General features: G+C 43.7%; 1 protein-coding gene across 9 annotated transcripts in view; it reads right to left on the reverse strand.

Annotated features, from left to right (window-relative positions):
- Nucleotides 1-23,872, reverse strand: part of LOC115153882 (la-related protein 1) — a 55,451-nt gene that overhangs the window by 26,735 nt on the left and 4,844 nt on the right. For 7 of the 9 annotated variants that reach the window (XR_003867785.1, XR_003867784.1, XR_003867783.1 and 4 more), the window contains exons 2-4: nt 6,658-6,728; nt 5,915-5,980; nt 3,469-3,549 (exon numbers count right to left, since the gene is read on the reverse strand). Coding sequence is in view for 6 of the 9 variants with exons in the window: in XM_029699531.1 (XP_029555391.1) it covers nt 3,469-3,549; nt 5,915-5,980; nt 6,658-6,728 (218 nt within the window). In the remaining 3 variants the exon portion in view is untranslated. The remainder of the gene's footprint in view (nt 1-3,468; nt 3,550-5,914; nt 5,981-6,657; nt 6,729-23,872) is intronic. The other 2 variants (XM_029699534.1, XM_029699535.1) reach the window with 2 other exon arrangements.

The raw sequence follows: 23,872 nt of genomic DNA on the forward strand, positions 1-23,872 counted from the left end.
TTGGATTGTTGTTAGTTCTCAAAGATGATTTCAGGAAAAAAAAAAAAATATTGCTCCAATATATTTTCTACATCATTTAAAATACGGTTTTAGTCCTTTAAGGTTTACACTGAAAATGTTTTATACCATTTTGAAAATGTATTGGCGGCCACAAGTTAAACAGCAGCAGTGCGCCATCGCTGCTGAATGAATATAGGGGAAACACTGCATTATAATCAAGTTGGTAGCAGCATGTGAACAAAAGGTTTGGAAATATGTTGCAGCTCAAGTTGACGACAAAACCCATAATGCAATGCTCGCTCTCTGGGTTGGCTGGCCGGCTAGCTAGATAGCTACATGACCAGGTAGTGGTAGGTCCCCACATTCGCTGCTATAACAGCCTCCACTCTTCTGGGAAGGCTTTCCACTAGATGTTGGATCATTGCTGTGGGGACTTGCTTCCATTCAGCCACAAGAGCATTAGTGAGGCCGGGCACTGATGTTGGGCGATTAAGCCTAGCTCGCAGTCGGCGTTCCAATTCATTCCAAAGGTGTTCGATGGGGTTGAGATCGGGGCTCTGTGCAGACCAGTCGAGTTTTTCCACACCGATCTCAACAAACCATTTCTGTATGGACCTCGCTTTGAGCACGGGTGTATAGTCATGCTGAAACAGGAAAGGGCCTTCCCCAAGCTTGCCACAAAGATTGAAGCACAGAATAGTTTAGAATGACATTGTATGCTGTAGCGTTACAATTTCCCTTCACTAGAACTAAGGGCCCTAGCCCGAACCATGAAAAACAGCCCCAGACCATTATTCCTTCTCCACCAAACTTTACAGTTGGCACTGTGCATTGGGGTAGGTAGTGTTCTCCTGGAATTTGCCTACCACTTCGCGGCTGAGCCGTTGTTGCTCCTAGACGTTTCCACTTCACAATAACATCACTTACAGTTGACCGGGGGGCAGCTCTAGCAGGGCAGAAATTTGACGAACTGACTTGTTGGAAAGGTGGCATCCTATGACGGTGCCACGTTGACAGTCACTGAGCTCTTCAGTGAGGCCATTCTACTGCCAGTGTGTCTATGGAGATTGCATGGCTGTTTGCTCAATTTTATACACCCGTCAGCAAAGGGTGTGGCTGAAGTAGGCGAATCCACTAATTGGAAGGGGTGTCCGTATACTTTTGTATATACAGAATTCAATAATACAAAAGTCAATATCAGCATACGTAGCCAGCTAGCTGTAAAAATCGCCTATATACCAACTGCACTATCTATCAATTTAGGAGTCCATAATCTCACCATGTTCAACCTGCAGATCATGTGCTTCGCAGTGGAGTCTGCCGTTTGCGCCACACACACGTGATTCTCTCCCCTCCCCCGCAAGAGAGCACCATTAAGCTGGATAGCACGGGATAGGGAAGAAAAATAACTCGCATTGCATGATGGGATCTAAATGATTTTAGAATATCAGCATGACAATCTGTCGCCAATGGAACGGAAACCTAGCTAACATGGGAGACGAAGTGAACATGTGACCGAGGTGGAAGTTAGGACTCACCCGTGTGGTGCTCTTAAAAAGTACAACATGGGGAGAAAAAAACAACAACAAAGAAATAGCTTTCTATTCCTCCTTGTTCTGGGACACAACCTGTCCTGGAGTTAAGATTAGTGAGTAGGGTTGGGCGATATTACGATGATGTTCGGTCAGCCATCGTCGATGGTGATGTGAGACTATGGTTTAGCATATTTGAACTTTTAAGTAAAAAAAAAAAAACTTGAGTCTGGCAGGACAGCACACATTCAAACCTTGTCTCAGATTTTCAAGCAAATTTAAAGTCAACATTGAGACTGGACCACTCAGGAAACCTCAACGCCTCTTGGAAGTTATTCTGGTGCGTCTTTGGCATAGAAATGGTTTAATTGTCCGGCTGAAAAAGAAAACACTACCCCAGGGCATTCAGAACACTGAGGTGGATTTTCCTGAATGGTCCAATCTCACTCCAATTTCTTTTATTCAATACATTTTTTTTTTTCGATTTAATTTATGCGGAATACTCATTTTCATTATAATGTTGAAGAAATACGTTCCTAGCGTGTGAGGAACCTGTTTTGCTAGCCAGCAAGCTAATATTTAGAAAAAAATATTTGTTTGGCTACAGTTATGGTAACCTGTTTGCAATCCCTTTAGCGTTGCTTACTAGCTAGCTACAGGAGGTTAGCTACTACCATCAAGTCGTGTCGTCATATTTAGCCGATTCCACCATTTGCAGTATGCACACTGGGCATTTGAATATAGTGCAGGGGGAAAAAAGGGAATCCACTATGTGGATATGTTGGGACACATTTAAACCTAAGTGTAGACACATGATGTGTTCGGAATTCCAAGATGAGAATAGAAAAACAGCATTAACTGCCAAGTCTTAACATGGCCAGAGAGCTGCCTAGAGACAGTTGCAGATCCTGTGTTTAATCACATCCGCTCAATTAGTCATGCGGCGTATCCATTTGAGACTTAGTCAAATTAAAATGCAAGTTTAGTTCACTTGGATGTTTGAGCTCACTCACTAAGTTAAATAACTTCTATCAGGGCACTTTGCATAGGAAGACCATGCAAAACATTCAGTTGAAGGGTTAGTTTGGCAAGACTAGGCCTAGTCATTCACACTTGTACTACACACATTTCAAAAATGATTTTGTTTTTTCTCTTCTCTCGCTTTTTCTTCTTCGTGTCGCAACAAAATGAAAGTAATCCACAACAACAACAAAAACAGTCACATAGTGAGCAAAGACACCCCTAACAATGAACTGGAATAAGGATGTCCATTCAAAATGTGTTAGATAGCTCACTTGCTATACAAACCTTTGTAAATCACATTCAAATAGAAGAACTGTACACTTTTCTGTATTTGAACAGGAGCCAGAATAGCTGTTAACATTACTAAGTATGAATGAGCAATTAACGGAAAACCAATAGCCTAAATGGGAAGTTAGCGTCCTTTGAGCACTGAATGCCTAATATAATGCTAATTTCCTGTGGCCACTGCAAACCCGATACCAATTTCTGAAGAAATACTGGATTCCTTTTGTGTGATTGGAAGTTAAATCAATAACACTCGTCAAAGCTTTCCAATGGCTATGTTCACCCCACCAGCAAGCCGTTCCACCATCTTACTCCTTCTAGACAGCCACAAACTGTTGGTTGCACAGACCCACATTATGTCTACGGTTGGACTAAACCATTTTCATGCTGGGTCTCCATAGTTCTGTTCAACCGAGGAGTAGGCTTAAAAATCAGGGTCCGTGCAACCGTCTCCCCAATTATTATTATTATAAATTCCCCAGCAAGCCTTTTGATTGGTTAACGTCACCCCCACTATACTCCTAGGGAGTATCCTTTGTTTCAGGTCATTCAGGTTCTACGGAAGCCAGGAGGCCGTGGAGGCTCCTAGACCAGGCTGCTTCAGGTCCATGTGAAGGGGTGAACTTACTGGGGATCTCCGTGGGGAGCTCACCTCTCTGACCTGCCTGACAGGCATGGGGCATGACACAATCCCAGTCACAACTTCAATCTGAGCACAGGGGGGACAGAAGGGAAGGTATTTTAGGATAAAGACGCAATCACAAGTATAGGATTGCGTTCTGGATGAAAATATATATTTTTTAAATGCCATTTCAACAACACACACAGACAATGATAGATGATGATGATGTATATGCCTGTGTTTCAATGCCATGTAACTGGAGAGTGTAATGAAAATTGTATGGAATTCGTCATTGTTATGAGATGTCCTCTAAAACCTAAAGAGCAAGAATGCTGATTCATTCTATAGAATTTGCTGACGTTGTATGGGCAGAATTCTACAGAAAAGATTCTCATTTTACAGGCATGATTCTGAAGACTTTACAAAACGCCACAGAAAGAGAATAAAGGTTTGGTGTCTAGGGAGGTTTGTGATAGTTGAGGTGTGGCATTTACATTCCAAGCCCTCCGACCCAACACAAACTACACTCACAAACCTAACCACTTAAAGTACACAATCTTTAAGCGTTAACCTCAATTCCAACAATTCAATTCTAGAAAAATCACCTAAAATAACTGAACAATTCTCATAGGAAATTATGGGCAATGAAGTTGTCATATCAAAAGATACAATGGCCCTTGGGGACATAGTAATGACAACACTAAAGCTTTAGTTTCATTGCAGTACTGAACCAAAACCTTCACAGCCTTTCTGGGAAAAACAGCCAACCTATTTTAAAAGCTTAAAAATATCAAATTCTGATACCTAAATTTTTTTTTTTTCAAGTAACTGACAGCGTTTGGAAAAGTTTGGTTGCCGACAACCCCCCCAGAATAGCAGCAGAGGTCCAGGAGTTATTGTGGGGATCCCTAAAAGGACATCCCGTCTATAGGGACCCGTCCAGGCCTGGTTATTCCTGGCCCTGCTCTGACCTACATCTCCTCAGGCCTGCGCTAGCCTGGCAGAACGTGCGCAGAGCAGCCGCTCCCTCGCCTCACCACCCCCCGTCTAAAAAAGGGGTTTATACTGGGGGGGGGGGTCACTCTGCCAGTGAGAAACTATCTCCCCGATCCCAGTTGTCAGAAATAGCCTGCAGGGATATGCTACTGTAAGAGGTCACAAATGAGTTGCATCCTCCGTCCGTGGTACCCTGCACCTGGTGGGAAATGAAGATTGGAACGTATGGATGCCTCAGGTAACTGCACTGCTACAGCTCAGAGTCCTTCTACCAGTCTCATGTGTATTTAAGCCTTCAGTGCTGAGTCTTGGGAGTTCATGTTTGCTCTCAAGTCGATCTCTCGGGAAGGGGGGGAGAGGGGTATTTTTCTGGGAAGGGGAGAGAGGAGCATTTTTCTAACTGCAGGGCCATAGTCAAGTGTGCTCTCAAAATAGACTATTTTCTCACACTATGTAGAGAATAAGGTTGCCATTTAGGACAACCCAATCATGCTACGTGCAGCCTCAAGTAGTCCCACTGTGTCGTTAACTAGCAACTTAAGAGACAAAAAAAGAGCCAGTCGAGTACCCCCCCCCCCCCCCCACCACAAAACACCCACAGCAGCGTCATAATCCGGGGGGGGGGGGGGAATAGAGAGCCAACTTTATTTACGTCTCGTCTTCCTATTGACCATTCTCCTGTGTTGTTCCTCAAACTCTGCACACTGTTGTTTCCCCGCCAATGAGGAGCTAGACCGAGTCTTCTGCTCTAAGAGGCATTATTCATTGATAAGTCAAGGTGACTGGTTAAGACTGGTTGAGGCTGTCTGTCTGTCGAGGTCCGGTAACCTTCTGAATAAACAAGAGCTGTGTGTTCTCTAGTCCCGACCCGAGGCAACAGCAGTAACTAGGATCCAGTTTCAATGACGGACTCTTTCTTATCGAAGGTGACGAAAGAGTCCATCTATCTATATCTATAATATATATATAATATATATTCATTCTGGGGTGGGTTCTCTTCAGACAGACAACTCTCTCTCAAACAAATAACGAGGCAGACATGCCAGAAGGTTGCGATTCAAACCCGAAGTTTGCAGGAAAAATCCTGGTTTAAGTGGTTTAAAGTGAAGGTAGTTGATGCCAACTAGCCACCTGTGAAATGCACTCTACACAAAAAAAATAGAAACTCCTTGACCTCTTATCTTGCTACTATTGAATTCAAGCGGATAAAGGTGGTGAAGTAGTTCCTCTATGCCAAGCTTACCTTCTGTTACGTACAGACGTTTTAAGACAGGAATTTTTTTAATTTAATTGTGGGAGGAAAACCTGATATCTAGAGAGGCTATGTGTTCGCTACTACTGCAAACAGCACTGTGCCCTACTCAACTGGCCACGTGTGTGTGTGTGTGTGTGTGTGTGTGTGTGTGTGTGTGTGTGTGTGTGGTGTTGGCAGATCTATCTCCAGGCGCCGACTTACCTGCGTCTCTTTAGTTGCGATCTCCCCTGGTGTCGGCCAGTTCATAGCATCTCCAAAATCTCCAACCTAAACAACAACAAAAAAACATCCAAGGAATGTAACACTGTTTAGAGAGTTTGTCCCGAATGGGACCCTAACCCCTATATAGTGCACTACTTTTGACCAAGCCCCATAGGGACAGAGAGAGAAAGACCGATGGGGCCCCATACGGACAGAGAGACAGAGGGGGCCCCATACGGACAGAGAGACAGAGGGGGCCCCATACGGACAGAGAGACAGAGGGGGCCCCATACGGACAGAGAGACAGAGGGGGCCCCATACGGACAGAGAGACAGAGGGGGCCCCATACGGACAGAGAGACAGAGGGGGCCCCATACGGACAGAGAGACAGAGGGGGCCCCATACGGACAGAGAGACAGAGGGGGCCCCATACGGACAGAGAGAGAAAGATGGAGGGGGCCCCATAGGGCTCTGGTTAAAAGAAGTGCACCATATAGGGGATAGGGTGCCATTACGGAGGCCAACATGACTTTATGCTGATCATATCAAAGCTCCACTACAGCAATCAACAAGGTGCGGCCCATAATAGGTCCTCTTTTACAATAAAGGGAACGAGAAGAAATCCAGACTGTGTGAATGAAGCACTTTAGAGGGTTTCTATCATTTGCATACCAGGAAGCATGACCTGTTTCTAAATACACACACACAGGCAATGGATTGGCCAGCAGTAGGTGGATTGTTACCTTTCCTCCTCTCCGAGGCCTGGGATTTGGGGCCTTCACCACCTTGGCCGGGCCTGTTGTGGGCGGCAGCTCTGTAGAAACAACAAAAGGACGGTGGACGTCACAACACAAGTCTGCCTTGTACAGCCATCAATAAAAACAGGCAAAAAATAAAAATAAAAAAAGTTCTACTTAACCTCTTGGTTGCGTCCCAAATAGCACCTCATTCTCTATGTAGTACTCTACTTTGGATCAAAACCTTACGGGCTCTGGACAGCAGTAACACAATGTATAGGGAACTTAAGGTGCCATTTGGGAAGCAGACCTGGGTCGTCTTTAGGATTTAACGAGTCCTGGAATGAACTAATAACTACACAGTCACAGAGTCATGTATTCATATTTTCATCCCCTTCAATTCCACTAGCAGAACAAACTAGAAGAAATATGTTGTGGGTCAGTGAGGAGGATATCCGATGGCTCATGGCGTTGGGTCAAAGCCAGTCACTATTCTCTATCTAGTAGACCACTTATTCTTCATTTTGAAATGCTAATACTGTGCACGTAATGCAACACTAACTAAATATACAGTACCAGTCAACACCTACTCATTCAAGGGTTTTTCCTTTTAAAATGTTCTACATTGTAAAATAATAGTGAAGACAAAACTATGAAATAACAAGGAATCGTGTAAAAAAAATATACGAATAATTTTTTTTTATTTAAGTGTTAAACCAATTAAAATATATTTTATATTTGAGATTCTTCAAAAGTACCCTTTGCCTTGATGACAACATTGCACGCTCTTAGTGGCCAATATTGAGCCTGTCTGATATCTCATTTTGGAGGTTATAACAGCCCCATCATTGAGCCTGTCTGATATCTCATTTTGGAGGTTATAACAGCCCATCATTGAGCCTGTCTGTCTCATGTCTCATTTAGGAGGTTATAACAGCCCCATCATTGAGCCTGTCTGATGTCTCATTTAGGAGGTTATAACAGCCCCATCATTGAGCCTGTCTGACATCTCATTTAGGAGGTTATAACAGCCCCATCATTGAGCCTGTCTGATGTCTCATTTAGGAGGTTATAACAGCCCCATCATTGAGCCTGTCTGACATCTCATTTAGGAGGTTATAACAGCCCCATCATTGAGCCTGTCTGATGTCTCATTTAGGAGGTTATAACAGCCCCATCATTGAGCCTGTCTGACGTCTCATTTAGGAGGTTATAACAGCCCCATCATTGAGCCTGTCTGACATCTCATTTAGGAGGTTATAACAGCCCCATCATTGAGCCTGTCTGATGTCTCATTTAGGAGGTTATAACAGCCCCATCATTGAGCCTGTCTGACATCTCATTTAGGAGGTTATAACATCACATTATGAAGCTGCTAAACCTTCTCAGTCCTCCTAAGTACTCCATAGGTCAAAGGTTAAAAGTAGTGTACTATAAAGGGAATAGGGTGCCATTTCAAATTAAATTGTATTTGTCACGTGCCAAATACAAACAGGTGCACTAGACCTTAGTGAAATGCTTACTGAAAAGCCCTTGACACTTATTTCTCTTAAAACAGCATTGTTGGGAAAGTAAAAAAAGAAAAAAAAGAAAGAGAAATAAAAAAAATGTAAAAAAACATAGTTAAAGAGCAGAAGTAAAATAACAATAGCGAGGCTATATACAGGGTATTACGGTACAGAGTCAATGTGGAGGCTATATACAGGGTATTACGGTACAGAGTCAATGTGGAGGCTATATACAGGGTATTACAGTACAGAGTCAATGTGGAGACTATATACAGGGGGTACCGGTACAGAGTCAATGTGGAGGCTATATACAGGGGGTACCGGTACAGAGTCAATGTGGAGGCTATATACAGGGGGTACCGGTACAGAGTCAATGTGGAGGCTATATACAGGGGGTACCGGTACAGAGTCAATGTGGAGGCTATATACAGGGGGTACCGGTACAGAGTCAATGTGGAGGCTATATACAGGGGGTACCGGTACAGAGACAATGTGGAGGCTATATACAGGGGGTACCGGTACAGAGTCAATGTGGAGGCTATATACAGGGGGTACCGGTACAGAGTCAATGTGGAGGCTATATACAGGGGGTACCGGTACAGAGACAATGTGGAGGCTATATACAGGGGGTACCGGTACAGAGTCAATGTGGAGGCTATATACAGGGGGTACCGGTACAGAGTCAATGTGGAGGCTATATACAGGGGGTACCGGTACAGAGTCAATGTGGAGGCTATATACAGGGGGTACCGGTACAGAGTCAATGTGGAGGCTATATACAGGGGGTACCGGTACAGAGTCAATGTGGAGGCTATATACAGGGGGTACCGGTACAGAGACAATGTGGAGGCTATATACAGGGGGTACCAGTACAGAGTCAATGTGGAGGCTATATACAGGGTATTACGGTACAGAGTCAATGTGGAGGCTATATACAGGGGGTACCGGTACAGAGTCAATGTGGAGGCTATATACAGGGGGTACCGGTACAGAGTCAATGTGGAGGCTATATACAGGGGGGGTACCAGTACAGAGTCAACGTGGAGGCTATATACAGGGGGTACCGGTACAGAGTCAACGTGGAGGCTATATACAGGGGGTACCGGTACAGAGTCAACGTGGAGGCTATATACAGGGGGTACTGGTACAGAGTCAATGTGGAGGCTATATACAGGAGGGGTACCGGTACAGAGTCAATGTGGAGGCTATATACGGGGGGGTACCGGTACAGAGTCAATGTGGAGGCTATATACAGGGGGTACCGGTACAGAGTCAATGTGGAGGCTATATACAGGGGGTACCGGTACAGAGTCAATGTGGAGGCTATATACAGGGGGGGTACCAGTACAGAGTCAACGTGGAGGCTATATACAGGGGGTACCGGTACAGAGTCAACGTGGAGGCTATATACAGGGGGTACCGGTACAGAGTCAACGTGGAGGCTATATACAGGGGGTACTGGTACAGAGTCAATGTGGAGGCTATATACAGGAGGGGTACCGGTACAGAGTCAATGTGGAGGCTATATACGGGGGGGTACCGGTACAGAGTCAATGTGGAGGCTATATACAGGGGGTACCGGTACAGAGTCAATGTGGAGGCTATATACAGGGGGGGTACCGGTACAGAGTCAATGCGGAGGCTATATACAGAGGGGGTACCGGTACAGAGTCAATGCGGAGGCTATATACAGAGGGGGTACCGGTACAGAGTCAATGTGGAGGCTATATACAGGGGGTACCGGTACAGAGTCAATGTGGAGGCTATATGCAGAGTCAACGTGCAGGGGCAGCGGTTATGTGCGAGGAGGCATTAGGAAAGCATTCACAGTCAACTCTTGATAGAGGCCTAAGTAACAGCATGGGACTGTCTGAAAGCATGTGCTCTGGTGATACTGCAGAAACTGAACCACTAAAAGACTGCACTGTGTTTAAGTTGAATTAGGACTGACGGTGAAAGTGGTGCACCTGACCGGACTTCACATTCATCTGATTATGTAGACCATACTGTACTCTACCAAAGCCTGTCCATTGTGAACCTGATGGCTGTGAAAGTAGTCACACAACTGACTACCATAAGGAAGCTAAGAAGGAAGCATTGAGCTGGTGAGGTTGTGTAGCGCTCTGCTCAGATGCTAGGCTGTTGACAACCCGTGCAAATCTGTATAGATCTCCTTACTGGCAATCATGGCCTCGGACAATGCCAGACATGCAGTGAGAAGTATAAAAATATATTTATTTTTTTAAAGTATTTTTTTAATAACTCAGCCAAAGCCACTTACAAAACAAAATGTGTGAGCGGCCAACAGAAGTGTGTGTGTGTGGGGTGGGATTTCTGTGTTGGGCCTGCCCTCCACTAAGGGTTATGAATTTCAAAACTATAGCAGGACATGACCTCTTTGTGCTCACTTCTTTAAATCAGCTTGTATGTAAGCATGCATGCATGCACAGTACATTGGGAAAGTATTCACACCCCTTTTACTTTTCCCACAAAAACAGAAATACCTTATTTACAAAAGTATTCACACCCTTTGCTATGAGACTAGAAATTAAGCTCAGGTGCATCCTGTTTCCATTGATCATCCCTTGAGATGTTTCTATAACTTGATTGGAGACCACCTGCGGTAAATTCAATTGATTGGACATGATTTGGAGAGGCGCGCACACACACACACACACACACACGATTCTACAGCATTCAAGGTCCCCAAGAACACATTGGCCTCCATCATTCATTTGGAACCACCAAGACACTTCCTAGAGCCCAAGGCACTTGATCAGCTATGAAAAGCCAACTGACATTTACTCCTGAGGTGCTGACCTGTTGCACCCTCTACAACCACTGATAATTATTCGGCTGGTCATCTATGAACATTTGAACATCTTGGCCATGTACTGTTATAATCTCCACCCGGCACAGCCAGAAGAGGACTGGCCAACCCCTCATAGACTGGTTCCTCTCTAGGTTTCTTCTTAGGTTCCTGCCTTTCTAAGGAGTTTTTCCTAGCCACCGTGATTCTACATCTGCATTGCTTGCTGTTTTAGGCTGGGTTTCTAAAAAATATATAAAAAATTCAAAAGAATATATGTTTTTGCTTTGTCATTATGAGGTAGTGTGTAAATTGTTACATTAAGGCTGTAATGTAACAAAATGTGGAAAAAGTCAAGGGGGTCTGAATACTTTCCGAATGCACTGAGTACAGTAGCAGTCAAAAGTTTGGACACACCTACTCATTCAAGGGTTTTTCTATATTTTTACTATTTTCTACATTGTATAATAATAGTGAAGACATCAAAACTATCAATTAACATATGGAACCATGTAGTAACCAAAAAAAGGGTTAAACAAATCAAAACAGATTGTATATTTGAGATTCTTAAGTAGCCACCCTTTGCCTTGATGACAGTTTTGCACACTCTTGGCATTCTCTCAACCAGTTTCATGAGGTAGTCACCTGGAATGCATTTCAATTAACAGGTGTACCTTGTTAAAAGTTAATTTGTGGAATCTCCTTCCTTCTTAATGCGTTTGAGCCAAATCAGTTGTGTTGTGACAAGGTAGGGGTGGTAAAAGACCAAGTCCATATTATGGCAAGAACAGCTCAAATAAGCATAGAGAAATGACAGTCCATTACTTTATGTCATGAACAATAATAACAAAGAGAGACTTGCTTGGACCAAGAAACATGACCAATGGACATTAGACTGGTGGAAGTCCAAATTTGAGATTTTTGGTTCCAACCGCCGTGTCTTTGTATGACGCAGAGTAGGTGAACAGATGATCTCTGCATGTGTAGTTCCCACCGTGAAGCATGGAGGTGGTGGTGTGATGGTGCTTAGCTGGTGACACTGTCTGTGATTTATTTACAACTCTGAGGCACACTTAACCAGAACGGCTACCACAGCATTCTGCAGCGATACGCCATCCCATCTGGTTTGCGCGTAGTGGGACTATCATTTGTTTTTCAACAGGACAATGACCCAACACACCTCTAGGCTGTGTAAGGGCTATTTGACCAAGATGGAGAGCTGCATCAGATGACCTGGCCTACACAATCCCCCGACCTCAACCCAATTGAGATGGTTTGGGATGAGTTGGACCGCAGAGTGAAGGAAAAGCAGCCAAGTGCTCAGCATATGTGGAAACTTCAAGACTGTTGGAAAAGCATTCCAGGTGAAGCTAGTTGAGAGAATGCCAATAGCATGCAAAGATCCAATTAAGGCAAAGGGTAGCTATTTGAAGAATCTAAAATATATTTTGATTTGTTTAACACTTTTTGATTACTACATGATTCCATATGTATCATTTCATAGTTGATAAAAAAATTTAATTGTAATCAAGCACGGGAAAAAAACTGCGAGAGATTAACTTTATGTGTTTCAATGTACAGATGTTAAAATTAAGACTCATACAGCATTACAATCCTTTCATGTGGATTAACAAATCCACCGATTAGCAACTAAAGATAGGCATGTGACCGACCAACAGCTACAATGATTAGGAGGAGGAGTACAACCCCCCCTATCCTAAATGTTCTTAATTACAACATCAACTTAGGAACTGTATACCTACAATGCTCAAATATATGTTCATCAGTAAGATTAACTGGTTAAGAGTCATTGCAGCACTAACACTAGCTACACTTAATGCGTAGGTTACAGCTAATTTCCTAATCTTCTTAAGGAAATTTCCCTGTTTAACTTTGCAAATGTTGTCTGTCACTAAGAGTCTTCTTAATAGCAGTTGTGGTGAAAAGTGCTGATGGCAGCAGTACTCCAGATGTCACTCTCAAACAGGTGGTAGTACTCACGGCATCCCCGCGTTACGAGCTGTGACAGGGTCGTATTTACCTAGGTAACGAACGGAAGAAAATGGACTGAAACAGGGAGGAACTACCTGTGCACTAATGAACGAGGATTCAGGTGAACAGAGCCAAGACCAGTAGGGAAACAAACTGCATCGGTTCTATTCTGAGGCAGTAGTTTTCTATGCCCATCTTCTGCCAAAACCCTTCCCAAGGATGCATGCCTAAGTTTATTTTATTTATTTTTAAAACATTTTTTTACCCAATTTTGTGATATCTAATTGGTAGTTACAGTCTTGTCCCATCTCTGCAAGTCCCGTACGGACTCGGGAGAGGCGAAGGTTAAGAGCCATGCGTCCTCCAAAACACAACTCTGCCAAGCCACCCTGCTTCTTGACACACTGCTCGCTTAACCGGGAAGCCAGCCGCACCAATGCGTCGGAGGAAACAACGTACAACTGAGTTCCGTATCAGCGTGCACTGAGCCTGGCCCGCCACAGGAGTCGCTAGAGCGCGATGGGTACAAAGACATCCCAGCCAAGAACCTCCCCTAACCCGGGCGATGCTGGGACAAATTGTGCGCCGCCTCATGGGTCTTCCGGTCACGACAACACAGCCCGGGATCGAACCCGGGTCTGTAGTGACGCCTCAAGCACTGCCTTAGACTACTGCGCCACTCGTCAACAAACCCATCTGTAGGATTCATCATATTCATCTCTAATAAGATTGCGGCAGATTTTCACCTCTGAATAAAAGAATGTGTGGTTACCAAACATAAAAAAAGGAGAAGCCGAGCCGACTGGGCCAATCCAGAGCGACGAGGCGCGAGGGCAGGGTGGAACTGAACTCATTGGACTAAAAAAAGGGGGAACCCAGAACTGGGAATACAAGTTTTACTATGACCCTCTCCAATGACCTCCTGACCTTTTTGATGGGGGGGGGGGGGGGTGAATTACCCGAGAGTTCCACAGTCGAAGGTAATGGCTGTCAAAGAACTTGAACGCTTCTGACCTGATGAATTGGGCAAACAGTTGTGCGCACGGGGGGGGGGGGGGGGGGGGGGGTGTTATAGGCCTATGTTGATTGCCATGGTTTCCTCAACTATTTATTAGATAAAAGGTGTTGATGTGCCAAAAGCTGATGACACCAATTGTTTTCTCTCACAAGAACTCATGCCAGACAGCCCAACTAGAATTTGCTTTTATTACACCACCTAAGCTACTGATTTTCAGGCAACCGCTTTACCCTCTGCAACAAGCCAGTCTCATTTTTATAAAAAAAAAAAAAAAAGGTGTATGTACTCTGGCCTAAAAACAGATTAAACATTAACTTTCAAAAAGATAAATGTCCCCAATTCTCAAAATCCTAAATGTTATCAGCAAAGCTGATAGTGAACTCAGGGTGTTTTCAGTAAGACCTTTCCAAACAACGAAAAAAAATAATTACAAAATAATGCTGAAACAAACATACGAGCTCTTGACATGGTGTGTTTCATACTTAAGCAGTAGCACTCAAACCCCATTGTCACGCTGATTAAAAGAACTGGGCCAGAGGGTCTCGTTCGTTGAAAAAGCTAATATAGCCATTGGTACAAAAAGCAAAAACACGCAACACACAGCCTAAGGTTAAGAGGCAGGAGAGTAAAATTATCCAGGGACTACAGTTTCACCAAACTGTCAAGAGGGACTGTAAAACATGCCCTCTCTTCAAAACGGTTCTCTGAACACAGACCAAACTCAGGGATGGTGTGTTCAGTGGTGAACTATGTATCCCACGTGGGTATCAGGCATGCAGTTCACTCTGTGCTCCATGCAAATCAGATGATATTTTAAAAAAAGGCAGCTGTGAGAAGACGGGCTACGTCTCAAATGGCCTATACCAAGGGGTAGCCTGGCAGTTAAAGAGCGTTGGGCAAGTAACCCGAAAGGTCGCTGGTTCAAATCCCCAAGTCAACTCGGTGAAAAATGTGTTGATTCGCCCTTCAGCTAGGCACTTAACTCTAATTGCTCATGTAAGTCGCACTGGATAAGAGTGTCTGCTAATCAGTGGTTCAGGGTCAGCAACAGGCACACAAAAGTATTTTGGGGGGGGGGGGGCATAGAGAGGGGAGAGAAGGGGGAGGGACAGAGGGTAGACGAGGGAGAGAGACAGAGGGTAGAGGGACAGAGGGTAGAGGAGGTAGAGGAGGGTAGAGGGACAGAGGGTAGACGAGGTAGAGAGACAGAGGGTAGAGCGACAGAGGGTAGAGGAGGGAGAGCGACAGAGGGTAGAGCGACAGAGGGTAGAGGAGGGAGAGAGACAGAGGGTAGAGCGACAGAGGGTAGAGGGACAGAGGGTAGAGGAGGGAGAGAGACAGAGGGTAGAGCGACAGAGGGTAGAGGAGGGAGAGAGACAGACAGAGGGTAGAGAAGGGGGGAGAAGGAGTAGAGGAGGTATCTAGTTGATGATCCCTGCTGTAGCCTGTACTGCAGAATACCAGCAATAAAGGCAGAACCAACCATGCGGTATCAGAAATAACATGTAATTACCTGGAATATGATACATAGAGCCTCTGTTCATATTTTAAATACAATTTCAGTTCAGCTGATGGGAAGTTTTACACTGTAAAACAAAGTTCAAATGATGTCTCCAGATCGATATCAGGCGTTGTCTTTTTTTCAAAAGATGTTGAAACGATTACACTAAGATATATATATATATATATATAACCGTGTGGGGTGTGTGTGTGTGTGTGTGTGTGTGTGTAGTTAGGACTTCAAGGGAAGTTCAGCAGTGTGCTCAACCTGCTCAACCTCGTGAGAGCATTGATAAGTGTTCTGTTACACCACTCCAGAGTGTGTGTGTGTGTGTGTGTGTGTGTGTGTGTGTGTGTGTGTGTGTGTGTGTTCAGCCCAGCAGCAAGCCGCTCTGGTCCAACCTCCACCTGTGAGGGATCGTCAACCACGTGGGCTGCAGCCCTGTGACAGCTCCTGGGAAATGCAGCACTATGGCCAGTCGCCCCTCTCTCTCTCAATCACCCTCAGTCCATTTCTCCCTCCCTGCAGTCAAGATCAGAGCAAGTCTCTGCAGTCGTGCACCCACACAGCCAGAGGCAATGATTAGCATTAGCCAGCTGTCATGCGCCCCCCCCCGCCCCCACCACCAAACCAGCTTCCCTCTATCCACCTCGCGCCACTCCCTCTTCCCATCATACTCGCTCATACTCATAGCCCCCTCCAAACCTCTTCAGGTGGAGACCACAGCCTCATTCTCAGTGCAGAGTCCCTGAAAATCAGCAACAAACAAAAAACACGATATGGGGGCTATTAATAAGCACTGTGCCACGTAAGCACCAAGGTCTTAGTGTACGGGGTAGGGGGGGGGGGCAATATCCATCCAACTCTGTTACTGAGCAGAGCCACCAGAAGGAGACAACGGAACAGGGCCACTGCTAGCCAATCATGTTGCTAGTGTAGGACGTTTGTGCTGTGCTCAGCTGTGTTGCAAGCCACGGTAAGAAGCACAGCTAACCAGCTAACATTTGGAATTGGATTAAAACATCCCAGTTGCCACAAACAAGATGATCAAAGCAAACAACCTATAAATGGGACGTCTGTCTCTGAGAGCATGTGAGAAGTGCTTATTAAATCCTCACGCAGCAGACATGAAAAGACACCAAATAAAATCTTGTTTACGCTTCTTTATTTATTTTATTTAAAAGCATTAGTTATTATTTCGGACAGAAGCCGATCTAGAACTGGGATTAGACCCAAGGAGCACGGTAGCAGAGCTGCTGCAGCACAGGATGACTGAGGCCAGTGAGAACCAAATATGGAGGAAAAGACCATGCCACCAGCAGCCACACAGCCACTCCCTCCCCCCCTCTTGAAGACTCTCGCTCCTTCACATGATCAGAAGGGTGACATCACCACCCGCTGAGTAACAGGCTCAGACACTTCAGTGGCTGGTTGAGCTGCAGAGAGGAGGTCACCGTCTCTGCCTGTAGCCACCCACCCCACACCCTAGAACAGTGAGTTTTAACTGGGATGTGTCCATAATCGCTGTGCCCAGACAGATGCAGCTCTTTAAAAGATAAAAAAAAAAATACATAAGGTCAGAGCTGAGACACAAACCTGGGTAGACGGCGTTGATCTATGGAAACAGCGGAGAGAAATGAAGGGAGGACTTCACTACCTATAGTTTTGCTTATTATCACGGTAGACTGGTACCTCAGTGAACCCAAAAGGGTCTTATTATCACGGTAGACTGGTACCTCAGTGAACCCAAAAGGGTCTTATTATCACGGTAGACTGGTACCTCAGTGAACCCAAAAGGGTCTTATTATCACGGTAGACTGGTACCTCAGTGAACCCAAAAGGGTCTTATTATCACGGTAGACTGGTACCTCAGTGAACCCAAAAGGGTCTTATTATCACGGTAGACTGGTACCTCAGTGAACCCAAAAGGGTCTTATTATCACGGTAGACTGGTACCTCAGTGAACCCAAAAGGGTCTTATTATCACGGTAGACTGGTACCTCAGTGAACCCAAAAGGGTCTTATTATCACGGTAGACTGGTACCTCAGTGAACCCAAAAGGGTCTTATTATCACGGTAGACTGGTACCTCAGTGAACCCAAAAGGGTCTTATTATCACGGTAGACTGGTACCTCAGTGAACCCAAAAGGGTCTTATTATCACGGTAGACTGGTACCTCAGTGAACCCAAAAGGGTCTTATTATCACGGTAGACTGGTACCTCAGTGAACCCAAAAGGGTCTTATTATCACGGTAGACTGGTACCTCAGTGAACCCAAAAGGGTCTTTCTCAAACAAAAACGCAAAAGCTGAATACATAGTTCATACTGTCTGGTCAAAAGAGGACCTGACCATTATGTTCTGGGGGAAAAAACCTGACGTCAAAAAGAGAGAGAGAGTCTACTCCACCACAAACTAGTGCTGGGTGAAAAGGGCAAAAAAATATATGCCACAATATTTTTCACAGTATTTTATGTTTTTTGAATAATAAAAGTTTTACATTGGCTTTATGAGTACTGCATGAGCCTAGAGTGGTTCATATGGGTCTTTCTCCATTCTGATTTAACAGTATAAAAACAAACTTCAACCAGATACATTTCAGCATTTCCATACTGCCACGTAGGGCTGCACGATATGGGAAGAAAATTTTTAAAAATCCAGGGCTTATTTTTAACTAAATATTGCAAATGCAATTTAGGTCAAAAACACATGGGTGAACTGCTGGAATCATGAAAATATAATTAATCTATTTCTATAATTAGAATATAAGTGGGCACTATTTGTCTATTCATCTACTATTTGGAATTCATTTTTTTTTTGTATTGTTTTCTTTATTTTTTATAGAATGAGTGGGTAATTTAAATACAGTGTTTGACATTACAATGAATGAAAAAGCCAGTGAGGAGTTATTGTGCCACAGTAGGAACCATTATTGTTAGTCAGTGTTTCCCAGGGGGGACCCAACATTAAAAATGTTTTATTTTACTTCATGTAGCTAGCTAATTCTTCACCTATTTCTTCTGTTGCACAAACCTGCTGATTTAGGCCTACACCAGCAGTGGTATCAGGCTGTACAAGTCAGCCACGTTTGCTCAGACTCAGTTCATTTATTAGCCAACTAACTAGTGATTCAATTCTAACATTATTTATTTTAGCCAAAACTTGATAAGAAAAGACAAAACACTTGCAGCCTAGCATCACTCACTACGGCGAGAGAACTTCATTTACACCAACTAGTAAGCAGACAGTAAAGGCGTCCGCATGCTTCCCAGCCCCCCCCAAAAAATTAGGAAGAGTTTGTGCATATATTCTGACGTTTTTTTATTTGTTTTGGACTTGGGTCAAAGTTTTTCGGTTGTTCGGGCACAAAAAAAAAATTCTGGAGGCAAGCCGAAGTCTCCCGTAGCCGAAGTCCACGCTCCTTCGTTGAGGACTGTTTGGTCGATAGGCTGCTAGTCGAACAAGACTGGTCACTAGTAGGGATTCTTCAGTAAAGTCTTGGTCATGCAACAAGAGACTACTCGTTTTCATGTAGAAATACAGAATTACACAGCTTAGTTAGATGTAAAAACAAATCTCCTCGGCAAAAACAGTAAAATTAATGTCATTTAAGTTCTTAGATTAATTGTGACTATTTTGAAGAAGTGTATACTGGCTACGGAGTATCAAAATGGACAAATACTATTTCTGCTTTTTTCCAAGCAAATGTCTTAAGGGAGTACTTGGGCTCACCCCAATTATTCGACTGGTCGATAGGCTGCTGGTAGAACAAGATTTTTAGTCGAGCAGTAGTAAATATGTATGAAAATAAACTCAGCAAGAACAATAAAAAAGAAACGTCCGCTCACTGTCAACTGCGTTTATTTTCAGCAAACTTAACATGTAAATATTTGTATGAACATAACAAGATTCAGCAACCGAGACAAACTGAACAAGTTCCACAGACATGTGACTAACAGAAATTGAATAATGTGTCCCTGAACAAAGGGGAGGTCAAAATCAAAAGTAACAGTCAGTATCTGGTGTGGCCACCAGCTGCATTAAGTACTGCAGTGCATCTCCTCCTCGTGGACTGCACCAGATTTGTCAGTTCTTGCTGTGAGATGTTACCCCACTCTTCCACCAAGGCACCTGCAAGTTCCCAGACATTTCTGGGGGGAATGGCCCTAGCCCTCCGATCCAACAGGTCCCAGACGTGCTCAATGGGATTGAGATCTGGGCTCCTCGCTGGCCATGGCAGAACACTGATATCCTGTCTTGCAGGAAATCACGCACAGAATGAGCAGTATGGCTGGTGGCATTGTCATGCTGGAGGGTCATGTCATGATGAGCATCACGAGGGTTGACGACATCTTCCCTGTAACGCACAGCGTTGAGATTGCCTGCAATGACAACAAGCTCAGTCCGATGATGCTGTGACACACCGCCCCAGACCATGACGGACCCTCCACCTCGATCCCACTCCAGAGCACAGGTCTTCGGTGTAACGCTCATTCCTTCGACGATAAACGCGAATCCGACCATCACCCCTGGTGAGACAAACCGCGACTTGTCAGTGAAGAGCACTTTTTGCCAGTCCTGTCTGGTCCAGCGACGGTGGGTTTGTGCCCATAGGCGACGTTGTTGCCGGTGATGTCTGGTGAGGACCTGCCTTATAACAAGGCTACAAGCCCTCAGTCCAAGCCTCTCTCAGCCCATTGCAGACAGTCTGACCACTGATGGAGGGATTGTGCATTCCTGGTGTAACTCGGGCAGCTGTTGTTGCCATCCTGTACCTGTACCGCAGGTGTGATGTTCGGATGTACCGATCCTGTGCAGGTGGTGTTACATGTGGTCTGCCACTGCGAGGACGATCAGCTGTGCGTCTTGTCTCCCTGTAGCGCTGTCTTAGGTGTCTCACAGTACGGATATTGCAATTTATTGCCCTGGACACATCTGCAGTCCTCATGCCTCCTTGCGGCATGTTTAAGGCACATTCACGCAGATGAGCAGTGACCCTGGGCATCTTTCTTTTGGTGTTTTTCAGAGTCAGTAGAAAAGCCTCTTTAGTGTCCTGTGTTTTCATTACTGTCTGTAAGCTTTAAGTCGCTTAACGACTGTTCCACAGGTGCATGTTCATTAATTGTTCATGGTTCATTGAACAAGCATGGGAAACAGTGTTTAACCTCTTATGGCTAGGGGGCAGTATTTTCACGGCTGGATAAAAAACGTACCCGATTTAATCTGATTATTAGTCCTGCCCAGAAACTAGAATATGCATATAATTATTAGCTTTGGAGATAAAACACTCCAAAGTTTCTAAAACTGTTTGAATGGTGTCTGAGTATAACAGAACTCCTATGGCAGGCAAAAACCTGAGACGGTTCTGTTCAGGAAGTACCCTGTCTGACCATTTATTTGCTTTCTTTGACATCTCTTCCAAAAACTAAGGATCTCTGCTGTTACGTGACAATACCCACGTCTCCAATGGGCTCTCAGAGCCCGGGAAAAACAGGAATGACGTAATTCAAAGCCCTGGCTGAAACAAAGGAGAGCAAAAGCTAAGTGGTCTCTCAGTGGGGAAATGCTTACGCTCGCGACCCGCCCCGCCCCCGGCTTTCGGTTTTTCCCTCAGTTTACAGGCAGGCAGATTCCCGGTCGGAATATTATCGCTTTTCTACGAGATAAGTTGCATAAAAATTGGTTTTAAACAGCGGTTGACATGCTTCGAAGTACGGTAATGGAATATTTAGAATTTTTTTGTCACTTTCTGCGCCATGCTCGTGACCGTGATATACCATTGGGATAGTGTCTAGAACGCACAAACAAAACGTCGTTGATGGACCATAACGATGGATTATTTGGGACCAAACCAACATTTGTTATTGAAGTAGAAGTCCTGGGAGTGCATTCTGACGAAGAACAGGAAAGGTAATAACATTTTTCTTATAGGAAATGTGATTTTGGTGAAGGCTAAACTGGTTGGGTGTCTAAATAGCTAGCCCTGTGATGCCGGGCTATGTACTTAGAATATTGCAAAATGTGCTTCATCCGAAAAGCTATTTTAAAATCGGACATATCGAGTGCATAGAGGAGTTCTGTATCTATAATTCTTAAAATAATTGTTATGCTTTTTGTGAACGTTTATCGTGAGTAATTTAGTAAATTCACCGGAAGTGTTCGGTGGGAATGCTAGTTCTGAACGTCACATGCTAATGTAAAATGCTGGTTTTTGATATAAATATGAACTTGATTGAACAGACATGCATGTATTGTATAACATAATGTCCTAGGTGTGTCATCTGATGAAGATCATAAAAGGTTAGTGCTGCATTTAGCTGTGGTTTTGTTTTTTGTGACATTATATGCTAGCTTGAAAAATGGGTGTCTGATTATTTCTGGCTGGGTACTCTGCTGACATAATCTAATGTTTTGCTTTCGCTGTAAAGCCTTTTTGAAATCGGAGAGTGTGGTTAGATTAACGAGAGTCTTGTCTTTAAATAGCTGTAAAATAGTCATATGTTTGAAAAGTGGAAGTTTTCGGATTTTAGACGAGTTTGTATTTCGCGCCCCGCCCATCATTGGATATTGGAGCAGACGTTCCGCTAGCGGAACATCTAGATGTAAGAGGTTTTAAACCCTTTACAATGAAGATCTGTGAAGTTATTTGAATTTTTACGAATTATCTTTGAAAGACAGGGTCCTGAAAAGGGATGCATCTTTTTTTTTGCTGAGAGAGAGATATATATATATATATCTCTCTCTCAGCAGAGAGAGAGATTATTTATAATATATATAAATAAATAAATAAATATATATTTTTATAATGGCACACGAGATACCCTCTTATTCGCTCCCATCTCAGTGAACTAATCCATTGCGAAGGCCACAGGGAAGAGTATCTATCAATTCCCCATTACATATATCTCCAGTAGTACATATTTACCATTAATTCATATCATTTCCTGATCTACAATGTTTGTTTGGTTACGGTAATGTCTGTTAATGTAGTCAATATATTATTCCAGTCTTTTACAGTCCAAGAATGGGAGAATGGCTGCACAATGCACTTCTCTCTCCAGAATGAGCTCTCTCCCACCAATTTGTGCACATTCATTGTTTCATAACTTCATTGTGTGAATTGCTTTTGATTGTTAGCATCTATCAATTCCCCATTACATATTTACCATTAATTCATATAATTTCCTAATCTACAATGTTTGTTTGGTTATGGTAATGTCTGTTAATGTATTCAATATATTATTCCAGTCTTTTACCGTTTTCATTGTCAGAGGACACGTTGTTTGCAGAGTGCACAACTTGCGCTACACTTGCGAGAAACAAGTTTTGGTTAATTTCATTCTATTTACAAGTTGAGTCATTGTCTTTTGTTTGGACCGCTCATGTCAATGATTACACATAGAAGTAGGCCTATAGGCTACCAGGCCTGCACACGAATATAGGCATAGAAATGTTCCCATTTGGGGGTCTGATAGTATTTGAAAAATCTTTCCAGCTCTCCCCCTTTTGATAACCACTCAATGGTGCAGTAAACTCTGAGGGCCCAGAATATTTTATACATTGTTTTAAGGAGCTTCAGGCTGGATCCAAGTTATTAGTTAATACAATGTTTCAAGTTCATTGCAGAAGGGCCATGCTTGGCCAATATGATTTATAGGACATTTATTTATTTTTTTTAATCAGGAAATGTTCTACCTGCAGGCTGCAATGTTTTTATTTGTTGGCTTTATAGGCTGTTTTTACATAGTTGGCAATAAAAGTTACTTTTTAAGTTTGTATCATTTTTATTTAGATAGAATTTTGATTAAACCACATGACAATTATTTTGAGATACAAAGATATAAATGAAACTGTTCCACAACAATGTGCATATGAAAAACCATAACTAGCACACAGATTGGTAGAAATTGTAAGATAAACTGGCATTCCACATGAAAGTTTGCCAATTCCTCACGTGGACCATTACCGGCAACTTCCGGAGAGTAACGGCAGAATCTGTGAAAGCTAGTAGAGGACGGTCGGGAAAGGTTAAGGTTATTTTTCGTCTGGTTATCTTGATTTCTGGTTCCCTCGAGTCGTTTGTATCTTATTTCAGCAAACAGTGAGCTAAATGCCTGTATAGTCGATTTCACGAAAACACATACGGTGTCTATATATGGAAAAAATAAATATTTTAAAATTTAGACTAATCGACTTGTCGAAAGAACAGACGACTTCTTCTTGTTGCCTGGGACGGCACTAGAGAGCACACTTGTTCGGTTAGCCGCCAGCCGAACTGAAGGTAGTACCTACAGGTTAGTTGCCAGCTGAACTGAAGCATGCTGACGCCTTAACTCTCATTCATAGCGCATGAATAAAGATGTCCTGCACTGTGATCCCACTTTAGCCATCTAC

The sequence above is a fragment of the Salmo trutta genome, chromosome 19, assembly GCF_901001165.1.
Source record: "Salmo trutta chromosome 19, fSalTru1.1, whole genome shotgun sequence".
Lineage (NCBI taxonomy): Eukaryota > Metazoa > Chordata > Actinopteri > Salmoniformes > Salmonidae > Salmo > Salmo trutta.